The sequence below is a fragment of the Rosa chinensis genome, chromosome 1 (assembly GCF_002994745.2).
Source record: "Rosa chinensis cultivar Old Blush chromosome 1, RchiOBHm-V2, whole genome shotgun sequence".
Taxonomy (NCBI): Eukaryota; Viridiplantae; Streptophyta; class Magnoliopsida; order Rosales; family Rosaceae; genus Rosa; species Rosa chinensis.
The window spans coordinates 54,013,788-54,028,477 of NC_037088.1; the positions used below are offsets into that span (position 1 = coordinate 54,013,788).

Sequence of the window (14,690 nt, forward strand, 5' to 3'; positions counted from 1 at the left end):
CCCAAACTTGAGGCATGACTAAAGTGATGGATTAAGTCGAAAATGTAAGTTTGCTGGATTTTTTTTTCTTTCTCTCAAGCTGAAGACTTCTAGAAAGAACTAAAAACGTAACCACCAAAATTTTAGTTGGGTTATCTTTAAAGGAAGAACACTTTTAAAAATCAAACTCCAAATTATTGAGAAATAGCTTAAACAAACAGACTAGTGAAAGAGTAAATTGAAACTTAGGAAAAGCAGCTCCATATAGAGGGAGAATTTCATATTCTTGAACAATGAAGACTCATGGTGAATTCTCTTCTCTCTTTTGTATTGGTAGCGAGTAGTGGGTTGATTGTCAATGAATAAAGAGTATACTCATTAGAAACAGAAAAGAACAGTGTAGAGAAAAGGAGGAAGAGGAGAAGAATACGTGTCTAGTTGGAAGAGGAGAATACAAGGGAGAGACAGATGGACGGAGGAGATTAAGCAAAGTGTCTCATAGCAAATTAGGTGGCTGGATGCTTCCAGTACTAAACTAGGTATTCAAGAAAATTAAACACATTTTTTTTTTTTTTGACAAAGCTAATAACCCAAACTAAAAATAATAAACCAATTTAAACAATACAAGTAAAACACAAAAACAGATGAGAATAAGGAAAACAATTTTCCTAAATTTAATACTAGGTCATCACAAGCCACGTACTGATGTACAGTTGAGTATGTGGCCAGGCTTGATCTTCTGTGCATATATATATGTATACTTTTGTCTTCTTGAGCACCTGAGTTGCAACTTGCAAAGCATCTTGCATTGATACTGCATTGTCGTTATCAACTGCGTTTTTTAGCTAGGTACACTGATGATCGAGGAAATAATCTAGTAATTTTGTCAATTTGGGTTAAGGACCCTTTTCTTTTCTTTTTTGAAACGAAGGACCCTTTTCTTATACCTATAAATTATACGAACCCTCTTCATAATCTAAAAAGAGCAACACGAGCAATTCAAGCGTGGTGAACACATGGAGCTCAGTATCATTTCTAGAGACACCATCAAACCATCCCTCGATTCCTCTTCACTTAAACATGTAAGCCCTTTCAAACTTTCCCTCGTCGACCAGTTGACTCCTGCAACTTATATGCCACTAATCTTGTTCTGCCCCGTTAGTGACCCCAAGTCATCGTTCAATCTCCTCGAAACCCTAACCCGGTTAAAAAGCTCCCTCTCCGAGACTCTCACTAGAACGGGCCATTTTCGGAACGGGCTAAAAACAACCTCTACATTTTGACACCGGTATTCCCTTCCTTGAAGCCCGAGTCAATTGTCCAATGCTCGATTTTCTTAAGCTCCAAGAAACCGAGTTACTGAACTGTTTCGTTCCATTCCATCCCATTTGCAAGGAAACTGGTGATGAGTCTCTGCTCCCGATGATAGCTTTTCAAGTGAATGTCTTTGCTTGTGGTGGAATAGCAATTGGGGGATCCGCTTCTCACAAGCTGTGTGATGGGTTGGCCGTGAACTCTATCTTTAGTCTTGGGCTGCTATTTTTCGTGGGGAGATTGACAAAATAATACACCCTAATTTCTCCCAAGCCTCATCTGTCTTTCCACCAAGAGATTTGTTGCCTAAAAAGTATCTAGATTTAGCAGATAGCTTTTGGTTCAAGGAAAACAATTATGTTACAAGAAGATTTGTGTTTAGTGTCAAAGCCATAGCCACCCTACAAGAAAAATCGAAGAGCAAATGCGTGCCCAAGCCATCACGTAATGAGGCACTCAGATGTTTTATTTGGAAACATGCATGGCTTCTTCTCGGGCACTATCACCAGGTATTGTCATATTAAATTATGACATTATTCCAACTCCATATGGATATTTTAGAACATATGAATTTCATCAATATTACAACATTTTCAGCGCAATCTTTGGTAATTTCGTTCATATATAGATATTTATTATATATATATATATCCATATCATGTTTCTTCTTCGGCATTCTCGATCATATAGGTACTTCACCAAGAACTTCCATAGTAGCGCAAGCAATGAACATGAGATCACGGGTGAAGCCACAAACGTCGTCAACTAATATCATTGGAAATTTCTTTTGGTGGGCAACAACAGTCGCGGACTCATCTAAGCTAGGAGAAGATCATGAGTTATGTGATTTGGTGCACCTGATTAATGAATCTCTCAGGGAGAAGAGGGATTTGGAGCCATTTCAAAGTTCAAATACTTTAATCAACTAGAACTCTAGAAGTCTTGCTTTCTTCAAAATCCCCACCAGAAGTTTATTTATTCACCAATTGGACCAGCATTTTTTACAAATTGGATTTTGGATGGGGGAAGCCTTTCTGGGTAGGGCTCATGGGGAAAGTCGGGCCTGAGTTTAGGAATTCACGGTGTTCATGGAAGCACAATGTACGTGGTAAAGGAATTAAAGCGTGGGTGACCTTGGAGGCAAAGCAAATGGCTCTGCTCGAAAAAGACCTTGAGTTTCTAGCATTTGCTTCTCCAAATTCTGGGATTTCAAGCATGTGACTCAACTTCTAATATGTTTTGGTTTTCAGATGAATCATTAAGGCAACAAATATTAATTAGTTCTTTCATTTTACACTACAGTAAAAATGATTAGTCATGACACGTAATTTACTAGCGTGCATTAATACGTGTCGTAAATGAGTATCATTTAAGGCGTGCATTTAATACACGCCATAAAACTCGCAATTTTAGAATAAAATTTAAGGCGTGCGTCGAAAGCACGCCGTGTTTATGTAGTAAAAAGCATTAGAAAATTTGTTAATTATCTCTCCCTCTCATGTCAAAGGCTTTCCCTTATCTGGTCTCTCTCTCTCTCGTCCGATAAAGGACGAAGATTAAGCCGTCGAGAGCCATCGATTTCTTCTTCTCCCAAAAGCCTTGAGTGCCGGACCTTCCTTTGTCTCATTTCTCCTCCCAAGCACCGCCGCGATGACGTTGACCGAGACGGAGGACGCCGTCGCACGGCCATCACCGATTACCAAGAGCTCGAGTCCTGAGTTTGCGAAGGTCAGATTCGTACTCCAAATCTTCCTTGTTCATGTTCGATTCTGCAACCGGAGAGCGTTTCTCTCTCCATCGGCGAACCAGTTCACAAGCAATTCGAAAGTCCAGAGGTAAGCTTCGATTTAGGTTTTCTGATCTTTCTGTTGAATTTGATTCTGTATTTGGATTTTGCATCTTTGGACCTTGAAATTTCCTTGTTTAATTTTCGATTAAATCGATTTCTGCTCTCTCTCTCTCTCAGAATTTTCGATTAAATTCCACTTAAGCTCTGTTTGGGGGTTTCAGAATAGAATTATCAATTGAAAGACTTGTGCTTAGCTGCTATTGGAATTATCAATTGCAATGCCTTAGCCATTATATTGTAGTATTCTCTTAAATGGTTGTTCTCTACTAGCTTTGCATCAGAAGGCATGTAATGTTATATATTTAATGTTCTCTAACATAAGCTTAATAAAAATGAGAAATGATACGGAAGTGAGACAAAAGAAAATCTAGTTCTCCTTTTTATGTCTTCTATACCATACATGCTTTGAGGTAAAGTCACCTGTCAATGATAGTTACCTTAATGATTTCTTGATAATGATTCGCTGATGATTAGAATAAGGTAGGTATATTTGGCAAAGATACCAGTGTACATCTTATATATCAGACCGTGCAGTTTATAAAGGTAGATGGATAAGAAGTTTTAGGAAATGAGTGTCATAGAAAGTTGTGTCTTTATGCATCTCTAAAATTCTGTAATTTCTAGGACTACTATAATAGCAGCTGGTATGAATTACCACTTTGCAGATTGACAGCTCTTCTAGTAGTATGTTTCTAATCTCATGTGTGGATGATGGTAAGATGTGTAGGCTTGCATTGGACTACTCAACTAAGCCGCGTGTCTTGGAAAGGGGTACGGTGAATCCTTCATTTCAGATCTGGGTCTGCTTTAGAACTGGGATGATAGGAAGAAAACCAAAAAAAGTTGCTGTTTCTTTTGTGCCTGATGGGGAATACTGGAGCTTGAGTTGGTTTTCCTTTGTTCTTCAATGATATCTGTTATGGCGATGTATATGACTGAGGTGAAATTGACTAATAAGAAGTAAAGGAATTGGAATTAGTGGGGAATTACGTACAAGTTTCCATAAGGGGTGCTAGTTGTAAAAACTGCTTTTTTGTTAGTGTGTTTGATATGAGTGAGTGAGTACTTTACAATGCATTGTAGAGTTATGTTAAACAACCGTGTTTTGCTTGTGGAAAGATTGTTAGTTTGATCTCTAATTCAGTAACTGTTTTGTTCTGAATTTTGAGGTTCATGGTTATATTTATATGTTCGGACTTTGGAACTTTGAACTAAAGAACGAACCAAGAATGGTTTATAGTTGATGGTAGAGGATTTCATAATAAGCTAACGAGATCAGGTAGCTTAAGAGTCTGGTATTAACTGGTTTCAAATCTTATCTCAGGTGGAAGAATCAAATTGGATGAGCAGAAAGATGGAAATGCAGCAATACTGTGCACATGAATGGAAGTCCATCTTAGGTGCAATAGCCGATTCCGAAAATTCTAAAGGCGGCTTTGACTGCAACATCTGCTCAGACTTTGCACACGAGCCAGTGGTCACCCTCTGTGGCCATCTGTGCTGCTGGCCTTGCATCTACAAATGGCTTCACGTCCAGAGCGCCTCCCTTGCATCTGATGAGTGCCTCAGTGCCCTGTTTGCAAGAAACAAGATTTATTTGAGGTGGAATGTGGCAATGTGCAGTGAATGTTTTGAGGCAATCCACCCCAGTGGCTTTACACTACCACTGTTCATTTTATTTGTATTGGTTTTGCTATAAGGTTCATTTGTGATTGCTTCCACAGCATTTGTTTGTATACTGCTTAACTTTTTATACAAGTGAAGGTTCTCTTGTGAAATTGCAACAAGCAAAGAATTAGACATATTTGTTATTCGTTTGGGTTATTATCGCAAATGGTACCTGAACTATATCTCAATCTTATCGATGGTACCTGAACTTCAATTTTGATCACAACCAGTACCCGAACTTTTCGATTTCATTTTAAATGATACCTAGAGCCACCTCCGGTCACTATTCCGACTAAAAATGGCATGGGAGGCAATCATAGTGATGATTTTTGATGATTTCAAGGGTTGCAATCATATATAGTGATGATTTTTTGGTAATAGACTTGTCTTGAACTTGTTTTTTAATTTTTTAGATTTGGCTTTTTTGGCCGGAATAGTGACCGAAGGTGGCCTTAGGTACCATTTAAAATGAAATCGAAAAGTTCGGGTACTGGTTGTGTTCAAAATTGAAGTTCAGGTACCATCGATAAAATAGAAGATAAGTTCAGGTACCATTTGTGATAATAACCCTATTCGTTTTTATTTATAAAGTTTTTGGGTGACATTGGAACAACAAAGAAATTTTTTATTTTTTTTATAAATTGAATTTACGGCGTGCAAAGCATGCCTTAAACTAAAATTTATGGCATGCTTTAAGGTCATTTACGGCGTGCATATCAAGTTTAACGGCGTGCTTTTAGGTCATTTACAGCGTGCATACGAAATTTTACGGCGTGCATTTAAGACAAAAAAAATTCCTTTTTTACGACACGGTCTATAAGGGCGCATTTTTGCCCGAGTTTGCACGTCATAAATTGTCATTTACAGCGTGCTTTGCACATCGTAAATGGCTTGTTTTCCTGTAGTGTTACTAAGAAAGGCATTATTATTCTTGTATTGCACTTACCATTATATATTTCGTCATAGAAGTTGTTGGCACGCATCAAATGCAGCTCCATATATATAGTGATAACGGATCAGTCTTAATAAACACACAATATATATAGGTATGGATTTGTGACCAAGAAAATAATGTTCAACCACCCTTGAATGTAAATCCAATGCCAGAGAGAATTATTATTAAGTTGAGGTGTTTTGTTTTCCACCATTGGATGTAAATTTAAGGGTTATTGAGCATAAATTCTTTGGTCAGCAACTGACCAGGTGAACACTACTGATGGATCTGCAGCTAAAAGGATAACCAGATGAGAAAAGTGACAATTACCTTAGATCGCTTGTATTGCACTTACCATTATATATTTCATCATAGAAGTTGTTGGCACGCATCAAATGCAGCTCCATATATATAGTGATAACGGATCAGTCTTAATAAACACAATATATATAGGTATGGATTTGCAGCTATGAGAAAAGTGACAATTACCTTAGATCGGGTCCAAAGATTGGGTACTACCTACTGATATGAGGAAATTTTCAAGTCATACACGTGAACAACTTATATTGAGTACCTAGGTTCTCAACACATAAGACACTGCTCAAACCAGTTTTTTTTTTTTTTTTTTTTTTTTTTCAAATGTGAGATCCATGTTTTGTTTTCACATTCTGAATAAGCCATTTGTCAAATGTTAAATTTATGTTTTGTTTTCACATTCTCACCACGCCGTCGCACATGTAGTGATTTCTCAAGCCATACACGTGAGGAAGTTATATTATTGGGTGACGGCGAGCACATGTGACGATAATTCAAACCATGTATATAGGTAACCCACTCTTATCATGATAAAGTTATATGAGCTTCATAACCAAAATCAATTAACAATAAATGGAGTTTACGTACCCAAATGAATTCTTATAAACATACAGACAAATCAAGTTATATTTTACTAATACAAAATTTATATTATTGTTTTTACATTATCATCAACAATTGTCACCCGATATTACAAAATCATTGAATAATTAGGCACCAAAGCGTAACATGACTGATAAATGAGTCTGTACTATTGACATGGAAACATGACCAATCTACTCCTCGCTGATTGATCTGGTCTATATAACACATAGAAGAGCCACGTACACACTAGCTGCTAGTTAATTAAAGTGGTGAACATGGATATCACTATTATCTCCAGAGGCACACACGAGCTTAACCATGCTATATATTAGAGGGGCATTTAATCTGCTCAAGTTGTTCGTCTAAACCATAGCAAATAACGACCTAGTGTTTTTCGTTAAGGTTGCTCTTTAGTCAAGTCAATGTATGCAGCTGAGCATTGAGAAACCTACCTAATTAAAGTTTAATTATTTTGAAAATATAAAATAAAGCATTGGTGGAATTGTCATGAGATTTTAAATAAAAAGGTCTCATATTCAAATCTCATTATTGTAGTTTTTTAATATTTTTAAAAACAAAATGAAATTTTGTGTTTGTAACGGGCCGGCCCACAATATATCGTGATCGGGCCTGGCCGGGCCCATTACGGGCTCGGGCCGGGCCGGGCCAATGGGCCAATATTCTTAGGCCCAGCCCGACCCGTTATTCTAACGTGCTCGGGTCGTGCCGGGCCACTAACGGGCTTGGGCCGTGCCGGGCCTCTTTTAAGCGTGCCGGGCTCGTGCCGTGTTCGTGCTTAGTGGCCCGTTTGCCACCTCTAAATTAAACTATCAATGAGCGGTGACGGCCGTATTAATTTACTCCTTCACGAGACTTAATCATTGGTGGCTAATTAGCTACCCACTGATGGGAGCAGCTCAGTTGTGCTATTTTTGTTTGTGCCACCCAGTTATGTCACTTCCATAATCGTTGTGGAAGGTGTTAGGGGAAGAAAATTGAAAATGGCGCAGCTGATCTCCTTTTGTGTTCGATGTAATCTAGGCCTACATTCTATGACAATTAATGTTTCTACATTTATAATCTTCTCTAGTTTACAGAGTAATTGATGTAACCTAGCCCTACATGCTATGACAATTGGTGTATCTACATTTATAATCTTTTCTAGTCTACATAGTAATTGATGTAAGAGAAATTCTTGCATAGGGGCTGCCACACCACGTGGCGGTGTGGCCCTCCAATCAGAAGAAAGAAGTTTTTCTTTTCCTTTCTTTTCAAAACTGCTCTTGGTTTTTAATGTGAAATACCCAAAATACTCGCTGTTTGGGCACTGATTGGGCCGCCGCACTGCCACGTGGTGCGGGTGCCATACGGAAGTCTCTCTCTATAATATCTAGCTAACTGTTACCAAACTTCAATTCTTTATAAACACTACATGTGTAACGAATTTTAAGTCGTACACGTAAGACTTGGATTATATCTACATGTAGCTACAATATCACTTAGTTCTATATATCTACATGTAGCTACAATATCACTTAGTTCTAAACACATTTGAGGTCTCAAATCATGCACGAGAGGTTAAATTTTTTTCAATGTGAGAAATATGTTTTGTTTTCACATTCCTACTCTGATAGCATGATAAATAATTTGAGCTTCACAACCAAAATTTGTTGACGATGAATGAAGTTGACCTAAATTATCATAAACTCATATATAAAGTTATATTTTCAAATGTAAAATTTACGTTATCTTTTTGAAATTTTTTTCTATGCATTGGCAGTGTAAATGAACCAACAAATCCAGCAAATCTCAATCGTTGACATGCAATGTTTTTTTTTTTAATTAAAAAAAAAAAAATGATTGATATTATCTAACCGTCTATTTTTATTAATGCAAGTTTTCACATTCTCCGTAAATGTCATTTGATATTTAAAAATTATTAAATAATTATGCACCATTGGTATATATATACTATTAAGTTTAAGAATTAGATTAAAGAAACAGAGTTGCTGAACCGTTTAATGATTATGTGATCTATAAGTATTAATACTGTACATACCTCCAACAATATGAAGTATTTGCTATCTCACCAAGCATAAGTAACACCCTCTTTGGGACACCCACAAGCCATGGTGGGGCCCAACCGCTACTTGCATCTTGTAGCCCTATGTTCAAGCTACGCTACGGTATCCGGAAGTCGCAAATCCGTCGCCGGGAAGTCACCTTTCCGGCCTTGCCAAGTTGCCTCCACAATATGCTTCTCTAGACTAGAATAGTGGTTTCTTGTCCCACATCTAAGAAAATGTAAAGGAGAAGCATTCCTTCACCTATAAAAGGAATGCCTCCTCCCACTTAAACACCATTCCAATCCAACTCCATTACACACTTTGTAATGCACTTGGGCCGCAAGGCTCGACACACTAGTATAAGCTTTCGAGTGGACGTAGTTTCCCGCTAAGGCGGGAAATGAACCACTATACATCTCGTGTCAATCTCTCTCTCTATCTCTTTCTTTACGTTAATTAGATCCCCACGGATCCAAGCATTAACATTGGCGCCGTCTGTGGGAAGCCAACACAAAGGCTTCGTCACCTACCACGAACTTTGACCCGAAAGTGTCGAGTCAACGCTCATTCAACATCAAATTGGGGCTGGTCAACGCCCGGCGGGGCAAGTCAACGCCCAACATGGCTGGTCAGCGCCCGGCGGAGTCGGTCAACGCCGGGCTAGCTTGGTCAACGCTGACCATGGTTAGTCAACGCTGAACTTAAAAAAAAAAAAAAAAAAAAAAAAAAAAAAATTTGCCGCTCACTACTCTGGACACCCAAAGATTTGCCCCGGGCACCCAGCCACTGGGAACCATCTTCGCTGCACTTCTCCTCTGCAGCCTTCACTGCTGCAGATCCCCCGCTGAGCCTCCAAACTCCGCTGAGCTCCTCCTTCTTCGATATGCCAGCAGCCATGGCCAAGTTGCTTCATCTACCTGCTGGGTCAGCGTCCATGCATCCGGTCTCCGCTAGCATAGCTCCGCCGGACTTGTTCCGCTGTACTTTATCAGCGGACAGACTGCCCAACCCTCCTTCTCAGCATCCCCAGCGCCTTGCTCCGCCCAACTTCCATCTCCGTCGGACTCAAGCTCGGACTCCGCTCCGCTGAACGCAAGCTCGGAACCTCCGCTCTGCTTTGCAGCTCCGCCGGACCCAAATGCAGCCCCCTCCGCTAGCCATCTTCGCTCCCTCTGCATTCATCCGCTCCGGACATCACTTCCGCCGAACTTAGTCAGCGGCACCGCTGAACTATACGACTCCGCTGAATCACCGCTGACCAAAACCTCCACCACTGCCCGGACAACCTCCGCTCCGCCGAACTGGTTCTCCGCCGAACCGGTTCCCCGCCGAACTGGTGCTCCGCCGACTCCACCAGCTTCAACTAGCTTCCTGCTCCGCTGGCCTACTCCCCCGCCAGGTTGCAGCTCCAGGTCCTCCGCCGGAAAGTCGTCCGCCAGGGGACCCCCGCCGGCATCACAGCTCCGCTCCGCCGAGATTCTCCGCTGGCCCAAAACCCCGCTTCGCCTATCCGCCGAGCTTCACAGCTCCGCTCAGCCGAGCTGCTCCGCTGCAAGTTCACCGCCGGATAGCTCCGCTCCGCTAGCCAAAAGCTTCCGCTGAGCTCAAAGCTCCGCTAAACTCCAATTCCGTCGAGCCTCCGCTGAACATAGCGCCGCCAAGCTTCATATCTCAACTTGTTACACCATCACGAGTTTACCACTTGCAGGCTCTACAGCTGAGCACCAGAAGGCTCCGCCAAGAATCATCTCCTCTGCTAGCAAGGCTAACCCAGCTGCCATCTCCCGCTAGCGGTCAGCGACCCAGCCCCGATGCCAGCACCCAGCGGTAATCCAGCAACATCAACACACCGCCATCGGCGGCAAGGCCGTCGGTCAACCATCAGCGGCGAAACCTTCAGCGGCAACCGCTAGCCATTCCCTTCCGCTAAGTACCATCAGCGTCAAATCCCTTCCGCTAAGTACCATCAGCGGTGAATTCCTCCGCCAAGTCTTCACTAGGCATCAAGGCTCCGCTCCGCTGCCCAACCCCCGCCAGCAAAATGCCTTCTTCCGCTAGCCACCTCCACTGGACAAAGGCTCCGCCGGCCAGGAACTCCGCTACCCAAGAGCTCCGCTCCGCTGGACAACGACTCTGTCGGCCAAAAGTTCTGCCATCCAGGCTCCGCTGATGTCCCAAAGCTCCATCATCACCGCTCTCCGCCAAGCAACCACCGCTGGCCACCATAGCGAGCCAAAGCTCTCCGCTCACCTCCATGGCACGCTGATCCGCTGGCAAGCATAATCAGCGCCAACCATCTCGATGACCCACCCTTCCGGTGACTCGTCTCCCGGCAGCTACCCAATCTTTGGGGGACCTCCCAAAAAATCATCTTCTCCCGCCAACACCAATGTCGCATAGCCTGACCTGCAACGCGGTGCCGCTGCAGAAAAGCTAAGTCCTTTATCCTAAATTACACATATATGCCTATGTATTAGGGACGCGGTCTGGCATGCATGCATGTCTCCAGTCAGTTACGTAGCATATACATACATATACCTATGTCCAGGCTCTATCAGAAATGGGTACTCATCATGCCTTTGGGACATTCATACATGTGTCTGCACGTGTCATTTACATAGGGCACAAGTGATTAATTATTGTTGTCCACACACTCTTAATCATTTGTTCCATGTGCCCACCAACACAAGTACCATCTACTAGACACATCAGTTACTCTCTCAGCAATTATTATATGCATGTACCGTGCACATTGTAAATAACTACATATATCTTCTGAGCATTGTACGTAGATTGCAAGGTCACAAGGATTAACATGTGTTTGGCTTATTTGCTTGTGCAAAATTATCAAATTCACATGTCTCACTTGTTAACGTCATCTTGACTCTATAATGCACATAGGCCATATCTCAAGTTTACTATTTTTTAAAGCTTGCTGCCATGGTTTTATAACCACTTCACCCATGCCATGTGCTACTAGGCCACAATGGATTACTTTACAAGTAATGACACTGCACCTCTTGCAAAGCAGTAATATCACTGGGGTCACCACCGTGACATTCTCAAATATGTGCACATATGGCACATAATCAATTTAGTTATATGGAAAGAGTACTAATCACTTACTTTATCTTATGTGAAGGAGGCATAATCACCGATCACCTCCAAAATTAACGAAGTCATCATCATTCTACTAGGATGCTTCGCCAAAGCAAGGGAGCTTCATGCTTGGACAACTCCAACATGATTTGGGTACATATATCGATTCCAACTCTAACTCGCTCCAAATCGGCATAAGATAAGTCACTACATCTTATCTCTTACGCTCTTTCAATTTTGAGCTAATGCCAATACCATGCTTTTACTACTTCTAAGCATGCTTATAGAATATCACACTTGATATATCTTTACATGCTTCCATAACTTTTAAGCATGCCTACAACATGTTATTAGCAACTTTACTACAAGTACATGCTATACACATATGCCATGCTCCTATTTAATTGCAACCCAATTAAATAAACATGGGACATAAACAAAATATTATTACTTGCTCTATGTGTTTATCATTTTTCATACAGATACAAACTTTACGAGTCTATGTTCTACGACCAACCGCCAGGCGGTAAGGCAACGCCTCATAATGACAATGACCGCTACGTGGCATTGCAGTCAAGTTCTCTTTCGAGAAAACAGCTAGGGACTAGTTAACACAGCCCACGGCAGCCATTGATCCGGCAGTTAACCCCGACGCTTGGGTATCTAAGATTGGGCTCGCTACCCAACACCCTCTGCTCCGCGCAGCTCCCCTCATCAAACAATTTTCCGACCATCCGGAGGTCTATAGCCAGGAGTGGGGGACTCCTCGCAGGGCCTAGCAGGGGCCCACCCGAAAGGGCAAAAGCGTTCGCTCCAACCAATTCTAGATGGACGACGCACTCGCACTAATTATGCTTGATATACGGCACGAAGCTACGCTTTGGTATCAACCCGCGAGAACACCCTCCTTGACTGGGGACTTCGGGGACTTGTACATACAGCCCAGCATAATTAGCAACGGCCACGCTCATGCCTCAGGGCATCACCATCGAGCTACCCGTTAGTGCCTCAGCGGCACCGCCGAGCTTCCGCTCATGCCTTCCCGGCACCCCGAGCTTCCGCTCATGCCTTCTCGGCACCCCGAGCTTCCGCTCATGCCTTCCCGGCACCCCGAGCTTCCGCTCATGCCTTCCCGGCACCCCGAGCTTCCGCTCATGCCTTCCCGGCAACCCTTGAGCTTCCGCTCACGAGCTTTCCACTCATGCCTTCCCGGCACCCACGAGCTTCCGCTCACGAGCTTCCGCTCATGCCTTCCCGGCACCCCCGAGCTTCAACTCATGCCTTCCCGGCAACCCTTGAGCTTCCGCTCACGAGCTTCCGCTCATGCCTTCCCGGCACCCCCGAGCTTCAACTCATGCCTTCCCGGCAACCCTTGAGCTTCCGCTCACGAGCTTCCGCTCATGCCTTCCCGGCACCCACGGGCTTCCGCTCATGCCTTCCCGGCAACCCACGAGCTTCCCGCTCATGCCTTCCCGGCAACCCACGAGCTTCCGCTCACGCTTTCCCGGCACCCCCGAGCTTCCGCTCATGCCTTCCCTGCAACCCCCGAGCTTCCGCTCATGCCTTCCCGGCAACCCCCGAGCTTCCGCTCATGCCTTCCCGGCAACCCCCGAGCTTCCGCTCATGCCTTCCCGGCAACCCCGAGCTTCCGCTCATGCCTGCCCGGCAATCCTCGAACTTTACACTCATGTCTACTCGACACACAACACGTTAATGGAACATTGAATTCTTCTACCATCTGTCGCCCGTGACAAATTGAATTCTTTTCGCGTTCCATTAACACGAGTGACAACCAAACAAACTTAAGCGTTCACGTATTCATCATTCACGAATTACAAACGTTTACCTTCGCAGCGCTCATACAACTTACATTTATCATAGGCTCACATGATCATACGCGCTCTCGAGTTTGTACGTCATATTTGATCGTACTCGGCGCCATTCGCATGTATACATCAACATGTATCACGCACCCCATACGCTCATATATGCCAACGCATATCATTGCAACTCACATTTGTTGCCCAATGCAACGAGCATTCTACATATGCCTGTTTTTTGTCTTTGTTGTGCAGGTTCACGAGTCCCTTCTTGCTTACGGAGTTCGGGGACTTGTAGGGGCTCCGTGCCGCCCGGTTACTTATGCTTGATGACATCGTGGTTATAACTCCCCAACCAAGAAGCTCCTCTTACTTGGGGACTTCGGGGACTTGTACATACCTCCAACAATATGGAGTATTTTCTATCTCACCAAGCATAAGTAACACCCTCTTTGGGACACCCACAAGCCATGGTGGGGCCCAACCGCTACTTGCATCTTGTAGCCCTATGTTCAAGCTACGCTACGGTATCCGGAAGTCGCAAATCCGTCGCCGGGAAGTCACCTTTCCGGCCTTGCCAAGTTGCCTCCACAATATGCTTCTCTAGACTAGAATAGTGGTTTCTTGTCCCAGATCTAAGAAAATGTAAAGGAGAAGCATTCCCTCACCTATAAAAGGAATGCCTCCTCCCACTTAAAAACCATTCCAATCCAACTCCATTACACACTTTGTAATGCACTTGGACCGCAAGGCTCGACACACTAGTATAAGCTTTCGAGTGGACGTAGTTTCCCGCTAAGGCGGGAAATGAACCACTATACATCTCGTGTCAATCTCTCTCTCTATCTCTTTCTTTACGTTAATTAGATCCCCACGGATCCAAGCATTAACAAATACATATGTGAGTTTCACTTTTAATTATGACCCGTAGTCTTGAATCATTCATTTTATGTCATATCATAATATATACAAATAACTAATCAAAACATTAATAGTGTTGTAGAGAAACTGAATTTGAGAGGAATTTGCTGTGTATTCTCATTGATAATAGGGGCCTCTTT

At 42.9% G+C, this 14,690-nt stretch overlaps 2 protein-coding genes across 4 annotated transcripts; both read left to right on the plus strand.

The window, feature by feature from the left end:
* The first annotated feature begins 2,761 nt into the window (after nucleotides 1–2,761).
* LOC121050955 lies at nucleotides 2,762–4,953 on the plus strand. 3 transcript variants are annotated; one of them, XR_005804508.1, is made up of 3 exons: nucleotides 2,762–3,128; nucleotides 3,862–4,082; nucleotides 4,467–4,953. XR_005804508.1 is itself a non-coding variant. In XM_040512565.1 (3 exons), the coding sequence occupies exons 1-3, from the start codon at nucleotides 2,944–2,946 to the stop codon at nucleotides 4,839–4,841; spliced, it is 612 nt and encodes a 203-aa protein (XP_040368499.1). In that variant the 5' UTR covers nucleotides 2,763–2,943; the 3' UTR covers nucleotides 4,842–4,944. The 3 variants fall into 3 exon arrangements, 2 of the variants coding, with proteins under 2 accessions (XP_040368499.1, XP_040368504.1); XM_040512565.1 differs by having other exon boundaries at nucleotides 2,763–3,128; nucleotides 3,862–3,913; nucleotides 4,467–4,944; XM_040512570.1 differs by having other exon boundaries at nucleotides 2,766–3,128; nucleotides 3,870–3,913; nucleotides 4,467–4,944.
* Nucleotides 4,954–9,605: 4,652 nt separating this feature from the next.
* LOC112169747 (mucin-7-like) lies at nucleotides 9,606–10,312 on the plus strand. Its single transcript, XM_024306802.1, has 2 exons — nucleotides 9,606–9,690; nucleotides 9,732–10,312. The coding sequence occupies exons 1-2, from the start codon at nucleotides 9,606–9,608 to the stop codon at nucleotides 10,310–10,312; spliced, it is 666 nt and encodes a 221-aa protein (XP_024162570.1).
* The last annotated feature ends 4,378 nt before the right edge of the window (nucleotides 10,313–14,690 follow it).